At 38.8% G+C, this 26,889-nt stretch overlaps 4 protein-coding genes and 2 pseudogenes across 26 annotated transcripts in view; 4 read left to right on the top strand and 2 right to left on the bottom strand.

Annotated features, from left to right (window-relative positions):
• LOC126592565 (disease resistance protein RPV1-like) overlaps positions 1-21,958 on the top strand; it is a 94,561-nt gene extending 72,603 nt beyond the window's left edge. For 6 of the 9 annotated variants that reach the window (XM_050258301.1, XM_050258300.1, XM_050258306.1 and 3 more), the window contains one exon: positions 62-830. In XM_050258301.1, the coding sequence (XP_050114258.1) occupies positions 62-730 (669 nt within the window). In that variant the 3' untranslated portion in view covers positions 731-830. The other 3 variants (XM_050258296.1, XM_050258295.1, XM_050258297.1) reach the window with 3 other exon arrangements.
• LOC126592575 (uncharacterized) lies at positions 9,051-26,431 on the top strand. 13 transcript variants are annotated; one of them, XM_050258323.1, is made up of 7 exons: positions 9,051-9,352; positions 9,893-10,070; positions 10,113-10,261; positions 10,548-10,602; positions 10,890-11,292; positions 11,373-11,403; positions 11,656-11,955. In XM_050258323.1, exons 1-5 carry the CDS (start codon positions 9,264-9,266, stop codon positions 11,142-11,144), a joined length of 726 nt encoding a protein of 241 aa, XP_050114280.1. In that variant the 5' UTR covers positions 9,051-9,263; the 3' UTR covers positions 11,145-11,292; positions 11,373-11,403; positions 11,656-11,955. The 13 variants fall into 13 exon arrangements, with proteins under 13 accessions (XP_050114280.1, XP_050114282.1, XP_050114285.1 ...); XM_050258325.1 differs by having other exon boundaries at positions 9,089-9,352; positions 9,893-10,261; positions 10,890-11,018; positions 11,101-11,292; XM_050258328.1 differs by having other exon boundaries at positions 9,090-9,352; positions 9,893-10,261; positions 10,890-11,018; positions 11,225-11,292.
• On the top strand, positions 12,337-21,845 carry LOC126592567 (disease resistance protein RPV1-like). Of its 2 annotated transcripts, XM_050258308.1 has the most exons (7): positions 12,337-13,235; positions 13,608-14,694; positions 14,812-15,090; positions 15,196-16,032; positions 16,132-16,478; positions 16,855-16,856; positions 21,435-21,845. In XM_050258308.1, the coding sequence occupies exons 1-7, from the start codon at positions 12,388-12,390 to the stop codon at positions 21,716-21,718; spliced, it is 3,684 nt and encodes a 1,227-aa protein (XP_050114265.1). In that variant the 5' UTR covers positions 12,337-12,387; the 3' UTR covers positions 21,719-21,845. The 2 variants fall into 2 exon arrangements, with proteins under 2 accessions (XP_050114265.1, XP_050114264.1); XM_050258307.1 differs by lacking the exons at positions 16,855-16,856; positions 21,435-21,845 and having other exon boundaries at positions 12,337-12,686; positions 12,726-13,235; positions 16,132-16,533.
• Positions 21,808-23,475, bottom strand: LOC126592584 (probable serine/threonine protein phosphatase 2A regulatory subunit B''delta). Of its 2 annotated transcripts, XR_007612712.1 has the most exons (3): positions 23,119-23,475; positions 22,361-22,659; positions 21,808-22,268 (listed from the first exon to the last, which is right to left on the bottom strand). XR_007612712.1 is itself a non-coding variant. In XM_050258336.1 (2 exons), exons 1-2 carry the CDS (start codon positions 23,278-23,280, stop codon positions 22,462-22,464), a joined length of 360 nt encoding a protein of 119 aa, XP_050114293.1. In that variant the 5' UTR covers positions 23,281-23,473; the 3' UTR covers positions 21,808-22,461. The 2 variants fall into 2 exon arrangements, 1 of the variants encoding a protein (XP_050114293.1); XM_050258336.1 differs by having other exon boundaries at positions 21,808-22,659; positions 23,119-23,473.
• Positions 21,808-26,889, bottom strand: part of LOC126592574 (protein RTF1 homolog) — a 52,039-nt pseudogene continuing 46,957 nt past the window's right edge.
• LOC126592572 (uncharacterized) overlaps positions 23,749-26,889 on the top strand; it is a 39,759-nt pseudogene continuing 36,618 nt past the window's right edge.

Raw genomic sequence — 26,889 nt, 5'->3', positions numbered from 1 at the left:
CCTCGCAAATATGTGTGTTATGTATGTATTACTCACACAAATCTTGTTCCACATGGTATAGGGATGGACAGGAGGTGGAGTCATAAGTCTTGCCGGAAGACAAATTCCGACTTGGTTCAATCATGTCAACGAGGGTACCCAAGTTTCTTTTGAAGTGCCTAAGGAAATTGGTTCTAATGCAAAAGCGTTGGCTGTGTGCCTGGCTTTTGTTCCTCATGATTACGTCAGCTCGTGTTCTATTTATGTTATTAATCACACCAAGGGTACTAGTTTTTGTGTCGAACTAGATGTTTTTGTCATTGAAGAGATCATTTGGCTGGCAAATTTATCGTTGTCGGAAACCGAGTTCAATTTGGAAGAAAGTGATTTGGTCCATGTTATTACACGTTGTCCGGTGAAGAAAATAGGGGTACGTTTAGTATGCGACAAACTTATGACTTTCAAAGGTTCGTTATTAGATTACCATTATATCCCTTACGAACGGGCCTTAGAAGAAATTTCTACCGAAGTTGATGATTTTGATGAGGATTATGAAGATGATGATTTTGATGAGGATGATGACAACACAATGAGGATTTTGATGGGGATGGTGAGGAGGATTTTGATGAGGAGTTTGATGAGGAGGAGGAGGAACAAGACGATGGTGAGGACCAACAAGGTGCTGATGCTAATGATGAGGGTGATGATGAAGCTGATGATGAGGAAGACCAAGACGACGATGACTATGTAAGCTAGGAAACTTTCTGGTACAATCAGCTAGTTTGCAGATAGAGTTTGTATTTTTTTTTTGCATGCCTTGATCTGTTTTTAATATGTTTTATCTTTTTGAACTTTCTTGTTTCTGTGGTGGTTTAATTTAACGTATTAATGCATTTAAGGTTTTTAATATGTTCAGAGAATCCCTCTTCTTCTCATGTAGTCGCCAACTGTAAGCATCAGCGCATGCCTCCTCCCATCATTCTCTGGGACTTGGCACCCAACTATTGCTTCTATTGGCAGCTCAAAATTATGCTTTAGATTTGACTCTATTCCAAAATCAACAGGGGCACTCATATCAATCAACATCCCCGCACCAGCTGCAGCTTCCAAAGCTGCTGTAGTTGCCGCCATGCCTGCCCGTACGGCTCCCACCATTGATAGTCCCAGATTTTGACCTCCCAATTCTAACCCTCACAACGCAAACCACAATTAACTCTTCCAAGAAGGGCTCCATAAACCACTTTGCAAGTTTCGACCTTCGAATGGTAATCTCTTTTATATCATCAAAAGTTAGTCCCTCTGACCTTTCATCATCACTGTCAATCATTGCATCATCCCCTGATGATCCATCATCTTCACTACGAGAAGCATATCTCAACTTGCGGTGAGCCTCAGGGTCATGCAGCTTCAAACGTTTTGCTCGTAACTCATTCAATGCATCATCCTTGAAGGCTGCCCTGTCATCAGATCTGGCTGATGAACGCACCCGAGAGGATGGAAGAGGCCTACCTCCTTTCCGGGACTGTGGGGCCTTCCCTTTGTCCCACTTTGGTTGGAAACATAGAAGGCAAAGTACTGCCTGCAGTGGCATGTGGACTAGAAGAATTTCCCTGAACATTCAGAGGCCTACCTGCCTTTGCTTCAGTTAGCAGTTGTGTCACCTGCAACCATAGAGTCGGGAAAATGAAAAAACTGTCATGCATCAGAAAAGATGAAACATTATGTAGTATGTAAATCATAGGTATCCAGTATCCTAATTAAAAAAAATATAAACTTTAGCATTTCCAACAACTAATTACAAATTTGTAACTACTCTAAGGCATTAGGTAATTTCGAACATTGCTAACAATTTACAATTTTCATCCCTTTTTCCATACTGAAATGTGCTCTTTAATGCTTCATTAATCGCAAAGTCATCGTTTCCGAACAAATTCAATATATACTAAAATCAACTCAGCATCATTATTTCTTAGCTCTCATGCTGGTTTCACAGGCTAGAACAATCACATATACACATCCATGCAAATTATGTGCATCTCAAAACATACACACATCAAAAAACACAGAAATTTTTAATTCAACAGCAAAAAACCAAGCTCACCAAAATTCAATAACCAAAAAATGCACCCATAAATCCTTCGAAACCCAACAAGATGCACAACCAAAACAATGCGAAAACACCAAAAATTTCAAATTTTGAAGACAAAAAAATTTGAGTTTTCAAGTACCAGGCGATTAGTATTGGGAAGCGAAAGCCACTGCTCGAACAGCGACTCGACGTAGCTCGGATTCGATTTGAGGGCCAAAGGGGACACCTCATTGAGCTGCAACAGCTCGGCGTCAAACGACGCCGCATCCACCACGATTTCCATAGTCATCAAGAAGCATATACAGATCACGGAACCCTAGATTCAGAAATTCTAATCCCCCCAAAGCGCTTTCATTTCTATTATAATATTCGTTTCAAATCAATGCCTTTTTGCCCAATTGGAAAGAAAAAAAAGGTGAGATTTGAAGTGGAAGAAACCTCAGATCCTTAAGGAATTGGAGTGTTTGGCGAGAGAGAAAACGGGAGAAAGTGAGGGAAAATGAGAGAAAATCCTTCGGCGATTGATGCTCAGAGAGGTAGGCCTGCAATTCCTGACACGACAGATAACCAGACACGACACGACACGAAATTAACAAATGTTCGGATCGATACGATAACGAATCGGGTCGTTATCGGGTAACCTGATAAGCACATGTTAAGATAACGGGTTGGTTCAGGTACATACGATATATACGTGGCTAACACGAAACACGATAAACAGAATATTAATTTTATAATTTTATAATCCTAAAAAAATAATATAAAAATTATATATATTAATTTAACAATTTTATACCCCTAAAAATTATAATATATATATATATATATATATTAAATTAACTATAATAATTATAATAATTATATATACTCGAATAATTATACCCCAAAATATGATGGAATATGGATGTGCATTAAGGCACGACATCAGATGATGTAGTAGGATGGGATGATTATCACATGAATACAAATGGTATATGCCTTTTGATTCTTGCCACGTGGAATGCATCAGTAGGAGATTTTGACTCCTTATGCAAGTATGGGTTTGATAAAATAAAGGACATAATTATATCTCCAAGCAAACAGTACAATTCAAATTGATTTGGGATGCGTGGTGTAAGATCCCACATCGTCCAGGGGTGTGGATCTTGTAAGTCTCATATGTATATTCACATCTCTACCTAACACGAGGCATTTTGAGAGCTCACTGGCTTCAGGTTCTGTAGGAACTCCGAAGTCAAGCGAGAATGGCTCGAGAGCAATCCTATGATGGGTCACCCACTAGGAAGTTCTCGCGTGAGTTCCCAGAAACAAAACTGTGAGGGCGTGGTCGGGGCCCAAAGCAGACAATATCGTGCTACATTGGAGTCGAGCTTGGGGTGTGGTGGAGCTCGGGCCGGATCTGACAATTTGGTATCAGAGCCAATCACTTATTGGCTTCGGGTTCTGTAGGAATTCTGAAGTTAAGCGAGAATGGTGCAAGAGCAATCCCAAGATGGGTGACCCACTGGGAAGTTCTCGCGTAAGTTCCCATAAACAAAATCGTGAGGGGGTGGTCGGGGCCTAAAGCAGACAATATCGTGCTACGGCGAAGTCGAGCCAGGGCGGGGATGTGACATGTGGCGTGTGGACGTGTGGATTGGATCAGTTTGGTTGGCAGATTCAAGTGTGGACGTGTGGCTTTTATCTTGTTTGAAAAGTCAGTCATCTGGAAGATAGGCTTTAGCCTATGCCACGAATCAGCTTCTCATTCTACGTGTGGATTTGATCAGTTTGGTCGATAGATTCAAGTGTGGACGTGTGGCTTTTATTTTGTTTGAAAAGTCAGCCATATGGAAGATAGGCTTTAGCCTATGCCACATATTAGTCTTTTAATCTACGTGTGGATTGGATCAGTTTGGTTGACAAATTCAAGTGTGGACGTATGGACGTGTGGCTTTTATCTTGTTTGAAAAGTCAGCAATCTGGAAGATAGACTTTAGCCTATGCCACATATCAGCCTCTCATTCTACGTGTGGATTTGATCAATTTGGTTGACAGATCAAGTGTGGATGTATGACTTTAATTTTGTTTGAAAAGTCAGCCATCTGGAAGATAGAGTTTAGCCTATGCCACATATAAGTCTCTCATTCTACGTGTGGATTGGATCAGTTTGGTTGACAGATTCAAGTGTAGACATGTGGCTTTGATCTTGTTTGAAAAGTCAGCAATCTGGAAGATAGGATTTAGCATATGCCAGGATTTAGCATATGCCACATATTAGCCTCTCGTTCTATGTGTGGATTTGATCAATTTGGTTAACATATTCAAGTGTGGAGGTGTGGACGTATGACTTTAATCTTGTTTGAAAAGTCAGCCATCTGGAAGATAGGCTTTAGCCTATGCCACAAATCAGCCTCTCATTCTACGTGTGGATTTGATCAGTTTGGTCGACAGATTCAAGTGTGGAAGTGTGGCTTTTATTTTGTTTGAAAAGTCAGCCATCTTGAAGATAGGCTTTAGCCTATGCCACATATTAATCTCTTATTCTACGTGTGGATTGGATCAGTTTGGTTAACAGATTCAAGTGTGGACATGTGGACGTGTGACTTTGATCTTGTTTGAAAGGTCAGCCATCTGAAAGATTGGCTTTACCCTATGCCACATATCAGCCTCTCATTCTACGTGTGGATTTGATCAAATTGGTTGACAAATTCAAGTGTGGACGTGTGGCTTTTATTTTGTTTGAAAAGTCAGTCATCTGGAAGATAGGGTTTAGCCTATGCCAAATATTAGTTTCTCATTCTACGTGTGGATTGGATCAGTTTGGTTGACAGATTCTGACACGCCCCAAGGCCTGGCAATTCCTGACACGACCCGATAACCAGATCCGACACGACACGAAATTAACAGGTGTTCGGGTCGACACGATAACGAATCGGGTATTTATCGGGTAACCCGATAAGCACCTGTTAAGATAACGGGTTGGTTCGGGTATACACGTGGTTAACACGATAAGCAAAATATTAATTTTATAACCCTAAAAAAATACTATAATAATTATATATATTAATTCAACAATTTTATACCCCTAAAAACTATAATAATTATAATTCAGAGATCGCATACGCCAAAAATCGTAAAAAACAAACATTCAGAAATCAAGAAGCGGGACAAAACTTTTCGAAGGTTATAAACAAAAAATCACGATTTAACGGTTATTTTAACTCCGATTTTGATGATTTTTTACAGCTACACTCATTGACCCTATATTAATACAATGATTGAATTTGATCTTCAATTTAAAATATTTACACTAGTGGATACCACAAAAACTTATGTTATGCTTAATGAAAATATAAATAAACTCTAAGTGCTAGTGAATCTATTATTTTGATGGGATACGCATCCTACAAAACTAATTTCAACGATGCAACCGTCAAAATTGTTTGTATATGCTTCGAGATCGTATACGCCAAAAATCACAAAAAACAAACATTCAGATATCAAGTAACGAGACAAAACTTTTCGACGGTTATAAACAAAAAATCACAATCTAACGGTTATTTTAACTCCGATTTTGATGATTTTTTATAGCTACACTCCTTGTCCCTATATGAATACAATGAAGGAATTCGATCTTCAATTTAAAATATTTATACAAGTAGATACCACAAAATCTTATGTTATACTTAATAAAAGGATAAATAAACTCTCAAGTGTTATTGAATATATTGTTTTGATGAGATACATATTCTACAAAACTAATTTCAATGATCAAACCGTCAAACTTGTTTGTATATGCTTCGAGATCGTATATGCCAAAAATCGTAAAAAACAAACATTCAGAGATCAAGTAACGGGACAAAACTTTTCGACGGTTATAAACGAAAAAATCACGATTTAACGGTTATTTTAACTCCGATTTTGATGATTTTTTACAGCTACACTCCTTGACCCTATATGAATACAATGATTGAATTTGATTTTCAATTTAAAATATTTACACAAGTGGATACCACAAAAACTTATGTTATGCTTAATGAAAGTATAAATAAACTTTTAAATGTTAGTGAATCTATCATTTTGATGGGATACGCATCCTACGAAACTAATTTCAACGATCCAACTGTCAAAATTGTTTGTATATGCTAGATCGCATACGCCAAAAATCGCAAAAAACAAACATTCAGAGATCAAATAACGAGACAAAACTTTTCGACGGTTATAAACGAAAAATTACGATTAACGGTTATTTTAACTCCGATTTTGATGATTTTTTACAGTTACACTCATTGACCCTATATGAATACAATAAGTGAATTCAATCTTCAATTTAAAATATTTATACAAGTGGATACCACAAAAACTTATGTTATGCTTAATAAAAGTATAAATAAACTCTTAAGTATTAGTGAATCTATCATTTTGATGAGATACGCATCCTATGAAACTAATTTCAACGATCCAACCGTCAAACTTGTTTGTATATGCTTCGAGATCGCATACGCCAAAAATTGCAAAAAGCAAACATTCAAAGATCAAGTAACAGGACAAAACTTTTCGACGATTGTCAACGCAAAATCATGATTTAACGATTAATCTAACTCTGATTTTGATGATTTTTTTACAGCTACACTCCTTGACCCTATATGAATGCAATGAATGAATTCGATCTTCAATTTAAAATATTTACACAAGTGGATATCACAAAATCTTATGTTATACTTAATGAAAGGATAAATAAAACTCTATGTGTTCGTGAATCTATCGTTTTGATGAGATACGCATTCTATGAAACTAATTTCAACGATCCAACCGTCAAACTTGTTTGTATATGCTTTGAGATCGCATACGCCAAAAATTGCAAAAAGCAAACATTCAAAGATTAAGTAACAGGACAAAACTTTTCGACGATTGTCAACGCAAAATCATGATTTAACGATTAATTTAACTCCGATTTTGATGATTTTTTTACAGCTACACTCATTGACCCTATATGAATACAATGAATGAACTCGATATTCAATTTAAAATATTTACACTGGTGGATACCACAAAATCTTATGTTATACTTAATGAAAGGCTTCACAACCTTGAAAACAAAAACTCTTTCATTTTGCATATCCTTGCACATTTAATATTTTGTAATAGACTAGTAGTGTTTGATTGTTTTTTTTTAGGGTAAATTACATAGTAGCCCCTCAGGTTTGAGGTCTATTGCAATCTTATACAACATCTTTAAAACATTTCACTTTCATACCTCAAGTACTATTTTATTTCAATTTCATACAACCGTTAGATTTTCCATCCATGGATCTGTTAAATGCTGACGTGGCTGCCACATATATGACACGTGGCTGCCAAACGTCTGCCACGTGGCAAATAAAATAATTTTTTTTTTTTTTAAACCTGAAATTGGAAGAAGAAGAAGAAAAAAAAAAAGACCGAACCCAGAAGAAGGAGGAAGAAGAAGAAAGAGGAGGAGGAGGAGGAGGAGGAGAAGAAAAAAAAAAGGGACCGAACCCAGAAAAAGGAGGAAGAAGAAGAAGAGAAGAAGAAAGAGGAGGAGGATGAGGAAGAAGAAGAAGAAGAAGAAAAAAAAAAGAAAGGGACCGAACCCAGAAGAAGGAGGAAGAAGAAGAAGAGAAGAAGAAAGAGGAGGGAGGAGAAAGAAGAAGAAGAAAAAAAAAAGAAAAAAAAAAGAAAGGGGTCCGAACCCAGAAGAAGGAGGAAGAAGAAGAAAGAGGAGGAGGAGGAGGAGGAAGAAGAAGAAGAAGAAAAAAAAATAAAATAAAAGGGATCAAACCCAGAAAAAGAAGGAGGAAAAAGAAGGAGGAAAAAAGAAGAAGAGAAGAAGAAAGAGGAGGAGGATGAGGAGGAAGAAGAAGAAGAAGAAGAAGAAGGAGGAAGAAGAAGAAAGAGGAGGAGGAGGAGGAGGAAGAAGAAGAAGAAGAAAAAAAAAAATAAAAGGGACCAAACCCAGAAAAAGAAGGAGGAAAAAGAAGGAGGAAGAAGAAGAAGAAGAAGAAGAAGAAGAAGAAGAAGAAAAAAAAAAAAAAGGGTCCGAACCCAGAAGAAGAAGAAAGAGAAAAAAAAAAAAAAGGGACGGAACCCAGAAGAAGAAGAAGAAGAAGAAGAAAAAAAAAAAAGGTTTCGAACCCAGAAGAAGAAGAAAGAGAAAAAAAAAAAAAGGGACGGAACCCAGAAGAAGAAGGAGGAAGAAGAAGAATAGAAGGAGAAAGAGGAGGAGGAGGAGGAGGAAGAAGAAGAAGAAGGAAAAAAAAAAAAAAAGGGGTCCGAACCCAGAAGAAGAAGAAAGATAAAGAGAAGAAGAAGAAAGATAAAGAGAAGAAGAAGAAAGAGAGAAAAAAAAAAGTGGCAGATATGTTTTTTTTTTTAAATTAAAAAATTATTTTTATTTGCCACGTGGCAGACATTTGGCAGCCACGTGTCATATATGTGGCAGACACGTCAGCATTTAACAGATCCATGGATGGAAAATCTAACGGTTGTATGAAATTGAAATAAAATAGTACTTGAGGTATGAAAGTGAAATGTTTTAAAGATGTTGTATAAGATTGCAATAGACCTCAAACCTGAGGGGCTACTATGTAATTTACCTTTTTTTTTATTATGATCTTATTTTCAAGTGTAGATGTAGTACTAAAACGATAAATGTGTTTTAATGTTTTGAAGTAATATTTAAGTGGCAATGTGTGGTATGTGCAAATTTAAGAAAAAAATATATTTTTCTTAACAGGTCATAACTGGTCGGGTCATTTTACTCGTTGGGTAAAGTGACCCGACCTGTTAAGATAACAGGTGTGACACGACACGACCCGTTAAGATAACATGTGTTACACAAAAATAACACGAACACAACAGACACGACCCGTTTGCCAGGCCTACTCGGAGAGAGAGAGAGAGAGAGAGAGAGAGAGAGAGAGAGAGAAGCCATAGCAGCTCCAAAATTTTATACAAGAAAAGAAAAGTCGAAGGAAGGTGTATACGTGTTAGTGTGACATTGGCCCGAAACTGGTTCATCTGCGGCCAGCATCATTACTTTTTCCTGCAACTTATTGCAACAACGAATAAAAAACTTCCACGTAGTTATTTTTTTTAATTAATTTACCATTTTGTTCCAACATCGTATAAAGCTGTCATTTTCCCTCGGATTTCTTTTCCCTTGGATTTTCTCGGGAAACAAACAGAAAATATGGAAGGAGAGGAGCTGCGTCGTTCCGAAGCAGACACGGTCGATCTTCTGAATCAATTCGAATGTATCTTGGAATCCGATCCCCAAATGTAAGTAATTCGTACTTGTATGTTAGTAGATAATGAGTGATTGCAGGTTTAGCTTCTCCGTTTTCAGTAAAGACGCAGACTTTGTGTTCGATGAAATGCCCCATAGAGTTTTGTATATATAGGTTTTATTCGTGCTTGGTTGGTGTACCTTCACAAAGTGTAATTTCCGTGTCGAAAAGTACAGATATTTGATCCCGCATGAGTTGATCCATGCATATGTAAAAGTAACAGCTTGATTTTACTTGGATTTCATATTTTTTGGAAAATGTCCATTCAGTGTTAGTTCAAATTCAAAATGTTGATTCAGTGTAAGTTCATTACTGTTACTGAGTCTGGGATTTCGATAACGGTCCAAGTATGCCTTATTCTTATGCTGAAAGTTTTTGAATTGTGTGTGTGTGTGTAATTGTGGGTGCGTTATGATTTTGTGTAGAGGTGTTCTCTTTTTTTTTAATTTTGGAAGGATTCTCAGTTGTGTTTTTGGAATATGTAGTAATGCCATTGTCTTAAACATTGTTCTTTCCTCTTGATTGAACCCAGAGATGAAGTGGGATTTCTTCACCCGTCCCAGTTTTCCAAGCTGAATAAAGAGGCAGGCCATTCCTCACCCTCATCTGATGACAGTACTGTGCTGCGCTCAGTTGATGGCAACTCAGTTTTTTGGAATAGGGATCATAAGTTGGGGATTTCAACACAAGTTCTTTTTCCGTTATATGAGGCTGCTAAGCATGCGTTTATGGCAGGAAGTAGACAATATAAGGCACTTAACAGCAAATCAGATGTATCTGGGGATGAGAAGTCTTTGTATGTGTCATTATCTTTGGATAATAGTTTTGAAAGTGACGTCATGAAGCATAGCAGGGCACTTTTGTTGCTAAGTAGTGATTTCGGCACTGCATGGCATTCCAGGTTTTCCCCCCTTTTCATTTTCGGTTCAGTAGTGCTTTTTCCTCTCTCTTATACTTGTTATAACATAATTGTTTTAAAATAGTAGCAGATATGCATGTGAAGCAACGGTCCTTAGTAGTGTCATGTTCTTTGGTTTCTTGATATGGAGATTCATCTATCTTCCTCTAGAGTTTTTCATGTGCAATTATTTACTATAATTATATGTCAATAATTTTGGATCTTCTTGATCTTGTCTGCTTTTCAATTTATGTCATGACGCCTACTTGATCTAGTGTATGTGACGCAGGAAGCTCGTTGTGTCACAGAAGCATAAGCTCTCAGCATTTTTGGATAAACAGCATGTGTGGTTAATTGTTTTGCCATCTTTGTTGTCATTTTTATTCTTTCTATGCATGTTTTGGTTGCAATTTAAAAACTGATGGTAAAAACTTTTGTCTTTGTATGATGATGTTTCTTAATAGTGGTGGTGCCGTGCATATTCTTGGTTAAATTAATCGAGTACATCCGTAATTTGGAATAGTTCTTTTCTAAATTGGCAAGATTTTTTTCAGTCGAGGAAATTGTTGGATACTTCTGCTAATTGGATCAACGGAAGCGATAGCCAGTGATTGGTGGTATCTTTTGGCAGGATTACAAGGACTTTGTTGTGGATGGGATTCAAACAGAACCTTTCAACTTGATTAACGAGGAGAGGGAAGAAGGTTATTTTAATGCAGATGGAAAGTATATTACATATGCCATTAAAAATGAAGTCAAGGTAAACATGTTTATCATTTTTGGCAATAAGCATGATTATAATTCTTGGGTAGTTAATGCTAGAGTGTTTATCGTACAATTAGGTTCTTGGAGGTTACTGATGATTTGCTATGCGTGTAGAGCATAAAATATTTTTTTATACAGAAGCTTTCATCTCTCTGATTAAATTCAGTTGAATTAAGTAATTCAGTCGATTACTTAATTCAGTAAAAGAGACAACCAAAGAACAACGTGGAGGTGGAGTCAAATACAAAATCATAGAATCAAAAACTAAGGTAATCTTTATGCATTTCGTTTGATTTGTTTGAATAGGATGATTTATAACTGTTTCAGTATTATGTTTCTTTGTATGCAGATTACCATATGTATTTGAGAGCACAGCCGATGTAAGTTCTCTCTTTATGCCTCTATCTCTCTGTGCATCGATCTGTTTTCTGTCAATTTTATTCTTCTGTTTGCATTATGTTTATCCTGAACCAAAGTTCCTAATCTTTTATTTATGAGTGTGTGTTGCTCGGTCTGACTCCTTGCTGGATTATACTTCTTGGTTGCCTGATGAAGTTCGCACTAAGTAAAATAGATTGACAAATTTAGTTTTTTATATGGAATTCTTACTGATTCCAATTCGTAATATATAGCAAGAGAAAAATCCTGGGCAAAGCTATAAAGAATAGGCACCAATTCAACAGCATGGTGGCCAAGAAAAAGGATGGCCATTCCCAAACAAACAAGACCAGAGATTGAACAGGAAAAATCATAAACACAGCAGATGTGCGGTGCCAACCTTCTAGTATGGACATATGTATATTTTCGTATTTGAACAATGAGCAGTTGAAGACTGCCAATCTCTTGATACTATGATTATTTTGAGTACATGATACTATGAACTTATGTACATGAATTAAGCGTTTATATCATCTCTATCTTTTGAACAGTGAGCAATTGGACACTGCCAACTTTTGATAATTATGAACACTGTCAACCTCTATCTTAGGTATAGAAATCTAGCTTTAATAAATTATGTTTTTTGTGTGTACATATTATCAGAACATTTTAAACACCGACAGCAACGCGCGGGCATGGTTGCTAGTTTTCATCTAAATCAAAATTTGGTCCAAACCAAATCAAATTTTGCAGTAGGATATTTTCAAACTAGCCCTCTTGAAGTTGTTTTATAAGTGGTGTAGTGTACTGGACTATGTTCCTATAAACTGAAAAATCTCTCATCATTGTGTGAACCATAAGGCACCGCGTAGAATTTGGCGTTAAAGTGGAAAAAAAAAAGCACCTCGAAAAAACAAGTATAATTATCTCTGCCCAGCAGTACGTACAAGGGAAATTATCTCTGCCCACAAGTGAACGTAAGAAACATGGAGATTTGCAAACTGATTAAAGAAAAAAAGAAAATCAATATCGCCAAACAACCTTCAATTTGCCTAAAGAAATTGAAGGCAATGGATAACTGGTCGAGCTTAGGGAAGCTGTTAATTATGGTGCTGGTGTTGCTATCCTACCACTATGCTCATCGCAATTCCGGTCTTGTCTTTGATGTCCTCATCTTCCTCCTCTGCTCCCTCGGCCTCGTCTTTCGCCAAATGAATATCTCTGTCCCCGATAAAACCTCGTCCTCCTCCTCCTCCTCGCCCTCATCCTCATCGTCCTCCTCCGCCTCATCCTCATCCTCCTCGTCCTCCTCCACCCCCTCCACCTCCTCACCCTCAATCTCATCTTCATCGTCCTCCTCCGCCACCCCGTCCTTGTCCTCCTTCTCAAAAGGCTCGCTCTACGAAGTGTTCATAAGCTTCAGAGGCGAAGACACACGTAAAAACTTCACGGGCCACCTCCACGAAGCATTGACAAAGGCCGGAATCAACGCCTTTATTGACGACGAACTAAGAAGAGGAGAAGATATAACTACCGAACTTGTGCGGGCAATCCAGGGTTCTCAGATCTCTATCATCGTCTTCTCAAGACGGTACTCGGACTCCAGCTGGTGTCTCGAGGAGCTGGTTAAGGTCATGGAGTGTAGAAGAACGCTAGGGCAATTAGTTTTGCCGATATTCTATGACGTTGATCCTTCGCATGTTAGGAAACAAACCGGTAGATTTGCACAATCGTTTCTGAAACATACAGATGAAAAAAAGGTAGAGAGGTGGAGAGCTGCTCTTACTGAAGCTTCGAATTTGTCTGGCTGGGATCTCAGAAACACTTTGGACGGGTACTTACTAATTTCTTTTCTTATGAATTAAGGCTTTAACGTACCTTTGCTTATTAATTTGGAATCATGCGATTTCTTAGACCTCTGTAATAAAATCATACAATAAAGCTTAAACTGTTAAGGCTACACTAATCACAGCTGGGAAGACACCGGCGACTAGCTGCAAAAGGAAGGGATGCTGGTTTTTTTGTTTGTGTTTCTTATTTAAATTTAAATTTTAATCTTAATTGATGTTTGCTAAGTTTAAACACACCATCTCAAAAAATTGTCTTAATTAAAATCTCTAGTCATGATAAATAATTTTGTGTATTAATTAGTTCAATTTCGTTGTATAACAATCTTCGTTTTGCTTCTCAACTTGACTAATGCCAGGCATGAAGCAAAGTTTATCAGGATGATTATCAATGACGTCACTACGAAGTTGAACAACAAATACTTCGACGTAGCGCCATATCAAGTCGGAATAGATACTCGAGTGCTAGATATCAGTAATTATTTAGGCATCGGAGATTCAGATGATGTTCGTGTGATTGGAATTTCGGGCATGGGTGGAATAGGTAAAACAACGATTGCTCAAGCCATTTATAACATATTTTATGAAAGGTTTGAAGGTAAAAGTTTCCTTGAAAAAGTGAGGGAAAAGAAACTAGAAAAATTGCAAAAACAACTTCTTTTCGATATCTTGCAAACCAAGACAAAGGTAAGCAGTGTTGCTGCAGGGACCGCCTTGGTAAGGGAAAGATTTCGACGCTTAAAGGTACTTGTCATAGTTGATGATGTAGACGATGTGAAGCAGTTACGCGAATTAGTTGGAAATTGCCACTTTTTTGGCCCGGGGAGCAGAATCATCATCACAACTAGAAACGAACGTGTGCTAAAAGAATTTGCAGTTGATAAGATATATCGGGCGAAAGTAATGGACCGAGAAGAAGCTCTTGAGCTCCTAAGTTGGCATGCTTTCAGAAGTAGTAGTTGTCCTAGTCAATATCTTGCGCTTGAAAGAGAAGTTGTCAATTACTGTGGAGGATTGCCGCTGGCTCTTGAAGTTTTAGGATCTACTCTTTTCAAACGAAGCGTAGATGAATGGAGAAGTATATTGGATGAATTGAAAATGATTCCTCGTGGAGAAATTCAGGCACAACTGAAAATAAGCTACGACGGGCTAAATGATAATTACAAGAGGCGGATATTCCTCGATATAGCTTGTTTTTTTATCGGAATGGACAAGAACGATGTCGTGCAAATCTTGGATGGTTGTGGCTTTTATTCAACAACAGGAATCGAGGTCCTCCTTAACCGGTGCCTTGTGACTATTAATAGAGAAAACAAGATTATGATGCATGATTTGCTTCGAGATATGGGCAGAGATATTGTGCATGCAGAAAATCCCGATTTCCCTGGAGAACGGAGTAGATTGTGGCATCCTGAAGATGTAAATGATGTATTGATAGACAAATCTGTAAGTACTTTCCCAATCAAACTTTATGTTAAACGTGTAAGCATATGTAAGTTAGTAATCTAACTTTTTTTCATGCAAAGCCTTCTCTTATTTGGAGTCTGTTTTTTCGGATAGCAGGGAACTGAAAAAATTGAAGGTCTAGCTTTGAATTTGCCGAGTCTTGAAGAGACTAGTTTCAGTACTGAGGTGTTTAGAAATATGAAGAGACTGAGATTGCTCCAACTAAACTACGTTCGGCTCTCTGGGGGATATCAATGTCTTTCCAAAAAATTAAAATGGCTGTGCTGGCATGGATTCCCATTGGAGTTCATACCAATAGAACTGTGTCAACCAAACATAGTTGTTATCGACATGCAGTACAGCAGCCTCAGACAAGTTCTTTGTGAGTATTCTGGGGTAAGTACAATGCGTAACCTGAAGCAAATTAGGAATTATTTTTATGCTCTTTGTATCTTCCTTTTGGATTTAAATTTTTTATTTAAATTTGATTTTTCTTAACAGTTGCTTGATAAGTTGAAGATTCTAAATCTCAGCCACTCCCACGATCTAACACAATCGCCAGACTTTTCGAAATTCCCAAATCTTGAGAAATTGATACTGAAAGACTGTAAGAGGTTGGCTAAAGTTCACAAGTCCATCGGAGATCTCAAGAGTCTTGTGTTGGTGAATTTGAAAGACTGTGAAACGCTTAAGGCTCTTCCGAGGAGTTTCTACAAGTTGAAATCTGTTAAAACTCTTGTTCTCGATGGTTGTTCAAGATTCCAAAGTTTGGCTGAGCACTTGGGAGAAATGGCATCATTGGTCACTCTTTATGCAGATGGAACGGCCATAAAAAAACTACCACCTTCCATCGTACGACTAGAGAAGCTCGAGCGCTTATCTTTGAGTAAATTGAAGTGTTCTTTGCAGCTACCTTCCTTACTAGGTTTACGCTCTTTGACAAGTGTAATTTTGGAGGACAGCAATATAGAGGAAGTGCCTAATGATATTGGGAGTAGTCTACCTTGTTTAGTGGAGTTAAGTCTAGATGACAATAATTTTGGGAGCCTTCCAAGCCTCAGTGGCCTCTCCAAGCTTCTTATACTATCCTTAAATGGTTGCAGAAACCTTGTCGAGATTACAGATTTACCAAAAAGTTTGGGTTTCCTGCAAATGGATGACTGCTCTGCATTAGAAAGAATGCCAGATTTTTCAGGCATGTCAACAATGGTGAGTCTCTTTTCCCCGAAACTCATTGAGTTTCCAGGCTTGGATAACGCGTTAAACTCGGGACTCACACTTTGTATGATAACACACAACAATGTCATGGATTTCCTTCTTAAGGATAGCACGATACAGGTACTCTCTCTCTTCCACACCACTCCTCTCTCCTCCCCCATCGCAAATATGTGTGTTATGTATGTAGTACTCACACAAATCTTGTTCCACATGGTATAGGGATGGACAGGAGGTGGAACCATGAGTTTTGTAGGAAGACAAATTCCCACTTGGTTCAATCATGTCAACGAGGGTACCCAAGTCTCTTTTGAAGTGCCTAAGGAAATTGGTTCTAATGCAAAAGCATTGGCTGTGTGCCTGGCTTTTGGTCCTCATGATGACGTCAACTCGTGTTATATTTATGTTATTAATCACACCAAGGGTACTAGTTTTTATGTTGACATAGTAGATATTTTTACCCCTGGAGAGATCATTTGGATGGGAAATTTATTATTGTCGAAAACCGAGTTCAATTTGGAAGAAAGCGATTTGGTACATGTTATTGCACATTTTTCGGTGAAGAAAATGTTGGTCGTGAGTCCTTTATTAGGGAGGTTTTGCTTATAAAGTTAATTATTTGTTTCCTTATTCAATAAGGATTGTATAGGATTGTATATGTATATATTTCAAAGAAAGTAATAGAGGGATTATTCTTGTCAAATTCTATTTGGTATCAGAGCCTAGCCGTAACCCTAGTTCCTTCCGTAACCCTTTTTTTTTCCCTGTAACCCTGTTTTTCCTTTCCTCCCGCCGGACTGGTTCTGCCCTTCTTCCCGCAGACCTCAGTTCGCGTGAGTGGGGGTAGTAGTGCCGTGTGTATAGCAGTGTGGTGGGACACTGTTTTTCAGCGTGCAGTTTTCTCTGATTTGTTCCCGAAGGTAATATGGCATCTGCGGAAGGTAGTGGTGTTTTGAAATTAGAAGGCAGTGCTCGTACCGTGAATCCTGTTGTTCTTCAGCATGATGTATCTGCTGTACCCAACACCGTGAAATTGAATGGATCAAATTATCCGCTTTGGTCCAAGGTTTTAGAGATGCACATCGCTGGAAGAGGTAGGAAGGGTTTTGTGACTGGGAGTATCAAGGAGCCTGCTGAGGAGAGTGCTGACTATGAGACATGGGAGACAGGGAATGCAATCGTAAAAGGGTGGTTGATCAATTCCATGGAACCTGTTATCATGGGATTTTTTATTCACCTGCGTACTGCTAAAGAAGTTTGGGAAGAGGTGGCTCGGACCTATTATGATGGTTCGGATATTTCCCAAATTTATGAATTGAAGGTTAAATCTTTCCGACTTCGTCAAGAAGGTCGGCAAGTTGGTGTGTATTATGCGGATCTCAAGTCCGTTTGGCAGGAGTTAGATCAAAGGAGACCCATCAAGATGGAATGTGCTGTGGATTTCAAAACCCTTCGGGAAGAAATTCAACTTGACCGTGTGTATGCTTTTTTGGCGGGTTTGGATGATGTCTTTGATAAAGTGCGTAGTGATATTTTACGTACTCAGCCACTACCATCTGTTGAGGAGGTGTTTTCTGTTGTTCGGCGTGAAGCTCAACGACATGCCACTATGATGGGTGGTAGTAACAATCAAGGAGGGGTGCCGTCCCTGGCTATGATTTCTCGGCCAACTGGTGCTTCTCGCTCTAATAATTCTTCTAATCAATCTTTAAATTCTCGTGCTTCCAACCGAGAAAATAAAGATGATTTGAAGTGTACTTTCTGTGGACAAACTCGTCATACTGAGGATACGTGCTTTACTAAGCATGGAGTGCCTGATTGGTTTCCGGAATTAAAGAAAAAATTACGTGCCAAATAGCGTGGAGCAGTGGGTTCCAGTGGAGGCCGTGCCTCCCTTGTTGCGGCAACACCAACAGCCCAGGAGGTCGTGCCTTGTTCTAGTGATCCTCGTCACAACTTATTGACTCGTACTAGGGGTGACTCGTCTTCCGACACAGGTACCATGGGACGTGTTCTCTTAGCCTCCGAAACTCAGCACCATACAGGTTGGATTCTGGACTCTGGGGCAACGGATCACATGACATATGATAAAAATATATTCCAATATATGACTACATCTCACCGGAAAAATATATCAACTGCCAATGGTACTCTGGCACCTGTTTGTGGTGCCGGCACTGTGCATCTCACTCCGTCACTTCCCTTACATCATTGCTTGCTTGTTCCTTCTTTATCCCATCATCTGTTATCCATACCACAGGTTACTGAACAATTGGATTGTGTTGTTCTAATGTATCCGTCCTTTTGTCTACTTCAGGATATTCAGACCAAGGAGATAATTGGGCGTGGCACTAAGAGAGAGGGGTTGTACTATGTGGACAACGTCGCTACTGGCAGAGCTCATGCTGTTCGCGCGTCACAATCTAGTAATTTACAAGAAGTGTGGTTGTTGCATCGTCGGTTAGGACATGCATCTTTTGGATATTTACGGCATTTGTTACCTAGTCTATTTAGTGGAATAAATGAATCAGACTTACATTGTGAAGTATGTATTCTTGCTAAAAGCCATCGTGCTTCGTTTCCTCCTAGTATGAATAAAAGAGCTTTACCGTTTGAACTTGTGCACTCTGATGTTTGGGGCCCCTCTCCTATTGTTCCTTCTTCTGGAATTCGGTGGTTTGTTACGTTTGTTGATGATTGCACCCGTATGACGTGGTTATATGTCTTAAAAAATAAAAGTGATGTGAGTATGGTTTTCCGATCGTTTTCTCAGATGATTCAGACTCAATATTCATCTGTGATTAAAGTTCTCCGTTATGATAATGGTGGTGAGTATATTAATCGTGAGTTGTCGGAGTTTCTTTGTGATCAAGGCATTCTCCATGAAACAACCTGTTCCCATACTCCCCAGCAAAATGGGGTGGCTGAACGGAAAAATCGCCATATCCTAGAAACAGCTCGTGCTCTCCTTCTGGGCGCCTCTGTTCCTAAGGTTTTTTGGCCAGCTGCTGTTACTTATGCTGTTTATGTAATAAATCGTATGCCCTCTCGGGTGATTGATTTTCAAACTCCTCTTCAAGTCCTCACTCAACATGTACCGATGGTGTCTACTCTTACTCTCACCCCCCGGGTATTTGGGTGTGTGGTATATGTGCATATTCACAAGATTCATCGTACTAAGTTGGATCCCTGTGCTCTCCGGTGTGTCTTTGTTGGTTTTTCGTCTCACCAAAAAGGGTATCAGTGTTATCATCCCGAGACTCGCCATATGTATGTTACCATGGATGTGATGTTTTCTGAGTCAGAATTGTTTTATGCTCCCGTATCTTCATCTTCCGATCACCAGGGGGAGAACACTTGTGGTGATCTTGGATGGTTGGACCTAGAGAGAAATACTATGGTAGACTCGCCACTTCTTCCCGTAGTACCTGCTGTCGAGCTTCATGATACTCAGGAACATACTACTATTGCAGAAACTGCTGCAGTACCTTTAGCAACCCCACGGCAACAGATTGCCGTGCCATCAGAACAACCACAGCCGTTCCTTACCGATTCTGCTACTGCTACCGTACCCCCCTCTCTCTCTAGCTATACTGTGCTGCCCAATGAATCTTCTCTGGATATACCTGAGGTAAGTATTGTGGATAATTATGTAACTGATGCAAGTAATGATGTAAATACATATATATTGCCACCGAGACACAATCGGGGTGTACCACCTGACAGGTTTTCTCCGGAAGGTAAAGTGAAGTATCCAATAGCCAACTATGTCTCATGCAATGGTCTTGCATCAGAGCGCAAGATTTTGGTGGACAATATGGAGGCTATTCAGGTACCAACCCGTGTGGAGGAGGCTCTAAAGGATCCAAAGTGGGCAAATGCAATGGATGAAGAAATGTTGGCATTACAGAAGAATAATACCTGGGAGGTGACGTCATTACCAGAAGGGAAGAAAACAGTTGGATGTCGATGGGTGTTTACTGTCAAATACCAAGCTGATGGATCAATAGATAGGTACAAAGCAAGATTGGTAGCTAAAGGATACACCCAAACTTATGGTGTAGATTATCAGGAAACTTTCTCACCGGTTGCTAAGATGAATACGGTACGTGTTCTGATATCTTTAGCTGCTAATATGGACTGGCCATTAAAACAGTTTGATGTGAAAAATGCTTTTCTCCATGGGAACTTGGAGGAAGAAGTATATATGGATTTTCCTCCTGGGTACAGTGTTGGTAGAAATACCGGAGTATGTCGGTTGCGTAAGTCTCTTTATGGACTTAAGCAATCACCTCGTGCATGGTTTGATAGGTTTACTCAAGTTACGAAAAGGATTGGATATTATCAGAGTCATTCTGATCATACATTGTTTGTTAAACGAAGACAGGAAAAAGTGACAGCTTTAATCATCTATGTAGATGACATGATTATTACTGGAGATGATTTTGATGAGATTTCAAAGTTGCAAAGTAACCTTGCGGCTGAGTTTGAAATGAAGAGTCTGGGAGATTTGAAGTATTTTCTTGGAGTTGAAGTTGCTCGATCTTCGAAAGGTATTTTCTTGTCACAACGTAAGTATGTTTTGGATTTGTTAAAAGAAACCGGTATGCTGGGATGTAAGCCAGTAGATACTCCTATTGTTGAAAAACATCATCTATGTTTGGATCCGAATCAGGAATCAATTGATAAAGGGAGATATCAGAGACTTGTAGGGAGACTAATTTACTTGGCTCACACACGACCAGATATTGCATATGCAGTGAGTGTAGTAAGTCAATTTATGCATTCACCAAGTGTAGATCATATGGCTGCTGTTATGCGTATCTTAGCATATTTGAAGTCTGCACCTGGAAAAGGAGTTTTATATCAGAAGCATGGACATTTGAATGTTGAGGGGTTCACAGATGCTGATTGGGCAGGAAATGTGAGTGACCGACGGTCTACTTCGGGATATTTTACTTTTGTAGGCGGGAATTTGGTTACATGGCGAAGTAAGAAACAGAAGGTGGTATCGAGATCGTCAGCCGAGGCCGAGTATAGAGGTATGGCCCACGACATTTGTGAAATTCTTTGGCTTCGGAAACTTCTTGAAGGGCTTGGGTTCAAGCCAAAGGAGATCATGAGATTATATTGTGATAATCAATCAGCGAGAGATATAGCCGATAATCCGGTACAGCATGATAGAACAAAACATGTGGAGGTTGATCGACATTTTATTAAAGAGAAACTTGAGAGAAAGATTGTGTCAATACCGTTTGTGAAATCGGAGGAGCAACTTGCAGACGTTCTCACGCATGCTGTGTGTAGTCGAAAGTTTGAAGACTCACTTGGCAAGTTGGGCATGTGTGACATCTATGCACCAACTTGAGGGGAAGTGTTGGTCGTGAGTCCTTTATTAGGGAGGTTTTGTTTATAAAGTTAATTATTTGTTTCCTTATTCAATAAGGATTGTATAGGATTGTATATGTATATATTTCAAAGAAAGTAATAGAGGGATTATTCTTGTCAAATTCTATTGAAAATAGGGGTACGTTTAGTATGCGACAAACTTATGACTTTCGAAGGTTCGTTATTTGATTACCATTATATCCCTTACGAACGGGCCTTGGAAGAAATTTCTACCGAAGTTGATGATTTTGATGAGGATTATGAAGATGATGATTTTGATGAGGATGATGACAACACGATGAGGATTTTGATGGGGATGATGAGGAGGATTTTGATGAGGATGATGAGGACGAGGTGGAATAAGACGATGATCAGGACCAAGAAGTTGCGGATGATAATGATGGGGGCGATGATCAGCTAGCTTGCAGATAAAGAGTCTGTATTTTTTTGCATGCCTTGATCTGTTTTTAATATGTTCTCTCTTTTTGAACTTTCTTGTTTCTGTGGTGGTTTAATTTAACTTATTAATGCATTTAAGGTTTTTAATATGTTCAGAGAATCCCTCTTCTTCTCATGTAGTCGCCAACCGTAAGCATCAGCGCATGCCTCCTCCCATCTTTCTCTGGGACTTGGCACTCAACTATTGCTTCTATTCGCTGCTTTCTTGCCAAGAACCCTGTGCCTTTCCAAACTTCTGAAGAGCAGCCAATGATATTGGCAGCTCAAACTTATGCTTTAGATTTGACTCTCTTCCAAAATCAACAGGGGCACTCGTATCAATCAACTTCCCCGCACCAGCCGCAGCTTCCAAAGCTGCTGCAGTTGCCGCTATGCCTGCCCGTACTGCTCCCACCATTGATAGTCCCAGATTTTGACCTCCCAATTCCAACCCTTACAACGCAAACCACAATTAACTCTTCCAAGAAGGGCTCCATAAACCACTTTGCAAGTTTCGACCTTCGAATGGTAATCTCTTTTATATCATCAAAAGTTAGTCCCTCTGACCTTTCATCATCACTGTCAATCATTGCATCATCCCCTGATGATCCATCATCTTCACTACGAGAAGCATATCTCAACTTGCGGTGAGCCTCAGGGTCATGCAGCTTCAAACGTTTGGCTCGTAACTCATTCAATGCATCATCCTTGAAAGCTGCCCTGTCATCAGATCTGGCTGATGAACGCACCCGAGAGGATGGAAGAGGTGGAGTCTCTTTCCGGGACTGTGGGGCCTTCCCTTTGTCCCACTTTGGTTGGAAACATAGAAGGCAAAGTACTGCCTGCAGTGGCATGTGGACTAGAAGAATTTCCCTGAACATTCAGAGGCCTACCTGCCTTTGCTTCAGTTAGCAGTTGTGTCACCTGCAACCATAAAGTCGGGAAAATGAAAAAACTGTCATGCATCAGCAAAGATGAAACTAATTACAAATTTTCATCCCTTTTTCCATACTGAAATGTGCCCTTTAATGCTTCATTAATCGCAAAGTCATCGTTTCCGAACAAATTCAATACCATGGGCAGGAAAATCAATATATACTAAAATCAACACAGCATCATTATTTCTTAGCTCTCATGCTGTTTTCACAAGCTAGAACAAACACATATACAAATCCATGCAAATTATGTGCATCTCAAAATATACACTCATGAAAAAACACAGAAATTTTTAATTCAACAGCAAAAAACCAAGCTCACCAAAATTCAATAACCAAAAAATGCACCCATAAATCCTTCGAAACCCAAGAAGATGCACAACCAAAACAATGCGAAAACATCAAAAATTTCAAATTTTGAAGACAAAAAATTTGGGTTTTCAAGTACCAGGCGATTAGTATCGGGAAGCGAAAGCCACTGCTCGAACAGCGACTCGACGTAGCTCGGATTCGATTTGAGGGCCAAAGAGGACACCTCATTGAGCTGGGCGTCAAACGACGCCGCATCCACCACGATTTTCATAGTCATCGAGAAGCATATACAGATCATGGAACCCTAGATTCGGAAATTCGAATCCCCCCAAAGCGCTTTCCTTTCTATTATAATATTCGTTTCAAATCAATGCCTTTTTGCCCGATTGGAAAAAAAAAGGTGAGATTTGAAGTGGAAGAAACCTCAGATCCTTGAGGAATTGGAGTGTTTGGCGAGAGAGAAAACGGGAGAGAAAGTGAGAGAAAATCCTTCGGCCATTGATGCTCAGAGGAGGGAGGGAGGGAGAGAGAGAGAGAGAGAGAGAGAGAGAGAGAATAGCCATAGCAGCTCCAAAATTTTATACAAGAAAATAAAAGTCGAAGAATGGTGTATACGTGTCAGTGTGACATTGGCCCGAAACTGGATCATCTACGGCCAGCATCATTACTTTGTCCTGCAACTTATTGCAACAACGAATAAAAAACTTCCACGTACTTCATTTTTTTAATTAATTTACCATTTTGTTCCAACATCGTATAAAGCTGTGATTTTCCCTCGGGTTTTTGTTTCCCTTGGAATTTCTCGGGAAACAAACAGAAAATATGGAAGGAGAGGAGCTGCGTCGTTCCGAAGCAGACACGGTCGATCTTCTGAATCAATTCGAACGTATCTTGGAATCCGATCCCCAAATGTAAGTAATTCGTACTTGTATGTTAGTAGATAATCAGTGATTGCAGGTTTAGCTTCTCTGTTTTCAGTAAAGAGGCAGACTTTGTGTTTGATGAAATGCCCCATGGAGTTTTGTATATATAGGTTTTATTCGTGCTTGGTTGGTGTACCTTCACAAAGTGTAATTTCCGTGTCGAAAAGTACAGATAGTTGATCCCAAATGAGTTGACCCATGCGTATGTAAAAGTAACAGCTTGGTTATACTTGGATTTCATATTTTTTGGAAAATATCCATTTAGTGTTAGTTCAAATTCAAAATGTTGATTCAGTGTAAGTTCATTACTGTTACTGAGTCTGGGATTTCGATAACGGTCCAAGTCTGGGATTTGAATTGTGTGTGTGTGTGTAATTGTGGGTGCATTATGATTTTGTGTTTTTGGAATATGTAGTAATGCCATTGTCTTAAACATTGTTCTTTCCTCTTGATTGAACCCAGAGATGAAGTGGGATTTCTTCACCCGTCCCAGTTTTCCAAGCTGAATAAAGAGGCAGGCCATTCCTCACCCTCATCTGATGACAGTACTGTGCTGCGCTCAGCTGATGGCAACTCAGTTTTCTGGAATAGGGATCATAAGTTGGGGATTTCAACACAAGTTCTTTTTCCGTTACATGAGGCTGCTAAGCATGCGTTTATGGCAGCAAGTAGACAATATAAGGCACTTAACAGCAAATCAGATGTATCTGGGGATGAGAAGTCTTTGTATGTGTCATTATCTTTGGATAACAGTTTTGAAAGTGACGTCATGAAGCATAGCAGGGCGCTTTTGTTGCTAAGTAGTGATTTCGGCACTGCATGGCATTCCAGGTTTTCCCCCTTTTCATTTTCGGTTCGGTAGTACTTTTTCCTCTCTCTTATACTTGTTCTAACATAATTGTTTTAAAATAGTAGCAGATATGCATGTGAGCAACGGCCCTTAGTAGCGTCATGTTCTTTGTTTTCCTGATATGGAGATTCATCTATCTTCCTCTAGAGTTTTTTATGTGCAATTATTTACTATAATTATATATCAATAATTTTGGATCTTCTTGATCTTGTCTGCTTTTCAATTTATGTCATGACGCCTACTTGATCTAGTGTATGTGACGCAAGAAGCTCGTTGTGTCACAGAAGCATAAGCTCTCAGCATTTTTGGATAAACAACATGTGTGGTTAATTGTTTTGCCATCTTTGTTGTCATTTTTATTCTTTCTATGCATGTTTTTGGTTGCAATTTAAAAACTGATGGTAAAAACTTTTGTCTTTGTATGATGATGCTTCTTAATAGTGGTGGTGCCGTGCATATTCTTGGTTAAATTAATTGAGTACGTCCGTAATTTGGAATAGTTCTTTTCTAAATTGGCAAGATTTTTTTCAGTCGAGGAGATTGTTGGATACTTCTGCTAATTGGATCAACGGAAGCGATAGCCAGTGATTGGTGGTATCTTTTGGCAGGATTACAAGGACTTTGTTGTGGGTGGGATTCAAACAGAACCTTTCAACTTGATTAACGAGCAGAGGGAAGAAGGTTATTTTAATTCAGATGGAAAGTATATTACATATGCCATTAAAAATGAAGTCAAGGTAAACATGTTTATCATTTTTGGCAATAAGCATGATTATAATTCTTGGGTAGTTAATGCTAGAGTGTTTATCGTACAATTAGGTTCTTGGAGGTTACTGATGATTTTGCTATGCGTGTAGAGCATAAAATATTTTTTTTACACCGAAGCTTTCATCTCTCTGATTAAATTCAGTTGAATTAAGTAATTCAGTCGATTACTTAATTCAGTAAAAGAGACAACCAAAGAACAACGTGGAGGTGGAGTCAAATACAAAATCATAGAATCAGAAACTAAGGTAATCTTTATGCATTTCGTGAGATTTGTTTGAATAGGATGATTTATAACTGTTTCAGTATTATGTTTCTTTGTATGCAGATTACCATATGTATTTGAGAGCACAGCTGATGTAAGTTCTCTCTTTATGCCTCTATCTCTCTGTGCATCGATCTGTTTTCTGTCAATTTTATTCTTCTGTTTGCATTATGTTTATCCTAAACCAAAGTTCCTAATCTTTCATTTATGAGTGTGTGTTGCTCGGTCTGACTCCTTGCAGGATTATACTTCTTGGTTGCCTGATGAAGTTCGCACTAAGTTAAATAGATTGACAAATTTAGTTTTTTATATGGAATTCTTACTGATTCCAATTCGTAATATATAGCAAGAGAAAAATCCTGGGCAAAGCTATAAAGAATAGGCACCAATTCAACAGCATGGTGGCCAAGAAAAAGGATGGCCATTCCCAAACAAACAAGACCAGAGATTGAACAGGAAAAATCATAAACACAGCAGATGTGCGGTGCCAACCTTCTAGTATGGACATATGTATATTTTCGTATTTGAACAATGAGCAGTTGAAGACTGCCAATCTCTTGATACTATGATTATTTTGAGTACATGATACTATGAACTTATGTACATGAATTAAGCGTTTATATCATCTCTATCTTTTGAACAGTGAGCAATTGGACACTGCCAACTTTTGATAATTATGAACACTGTCAACCTCTATCTTAGGTATAGAAATCTAGCTTTAATAAATTATGTTTTTTGTGTGTACATATTATCAAAACATTTTAAACACCCACAGCAACGTGCGCCGTTGCTAGTTTTCATCTAAATCAAAATTTGGTCCAAACCAAATCAAATTTTGCAGTAGGATATTTTCAAACTAGCCCTCTTGAAGTTGTTTTATAAGTGGTGTAGTGTACTGGACTGTGTTCCTATAAACTGAAAAATCTCTCATCATTGTGTGAACCATAAGGCACCGCGTAGAATTTGGCGTTAAAGTGGAAAAAAAAAAAGCGCCTCGTAGAATTTAGGGTGTAGAACCACAAGTCAACTTACCAATATTGGAGAGGAGACTATTCTTGTGCTGGTGAGCGGCCTTGGGTTGGCTGGGGTGGGGTTTGGGATTAG

The sequence above is a fragment of the Malus sylvestris genome, chromosome 12 (assembly GCF_916048215.2).
Source record: "Malus sylvestris chromosome 12, drMalSylv7.2, whole genome shotgun sequence".
Lineage (NCBI taxonomy): Eukaryota > Viridiplantae > Streptophyta > Magnoliopsida > Rosales > Rosaceae > Malus > Malus sylvestris.
Note: the sequence above shows the minus strand (reverse complement) of the source record. Positions and strands in the feature narration are given on the sequence as shown.

Coding starts and splice junctions, on each gene's coding strand:
- LOC126592575 (XM_050258322.1), top strand. CDS start 9,264: ATGGAAGGAGAGGAGCTGCGTCGTTCCGAAGCAGACACGGTCGATCTT. Junction 10,262..10,547: donor GGCACTGCATGGCATTCCAG/GTTTTCCCCCCT, acceptor TATGTGACGCAG/GAAGCTCGTTGTGTCACAGA. Junction 10,603..10,889: donor CATTTTTGGATAAACAGCAT/GTGTGGTTAATT, acceptor ATCTTTTGGCAG/GATTACAAGGACTTTGTTGT.
- LOC126592584 (XM_050258336.1), bottom strand. CDS start 23,280: ATGATCTGTATATGCTTCTCGATGACTATGAAAATCGTGGTGGATGCG. Junction 22,660..23,118: donor TTCCCGATACTAATCGCCTG/GTACTTGAAAAC, acceptor TTATGGTTGCAG/GTGACACAACTGCTAACTGA.
- LOC126592567 (XM_050258308.1), top strand. CDS start 12,388: ATGGAGATTTGCAAACTGATTAAAGAAAAAAAGAAAATCAATATCGCC. Junction 15,091..15,195: donor TTCTTTGTGAGTATTCTGGG/GTAAGTACAATG, acceptor TTTTCTTAACAG/TTGCTTGATAAGTTGAAGAT. Junction 16,033..16,131: donor TTAAGGATAGCACGATACAG/GTACTCTCTCTC, acceptor CACATGGTATAG/GGATGGACAGGAGGTGGAAC.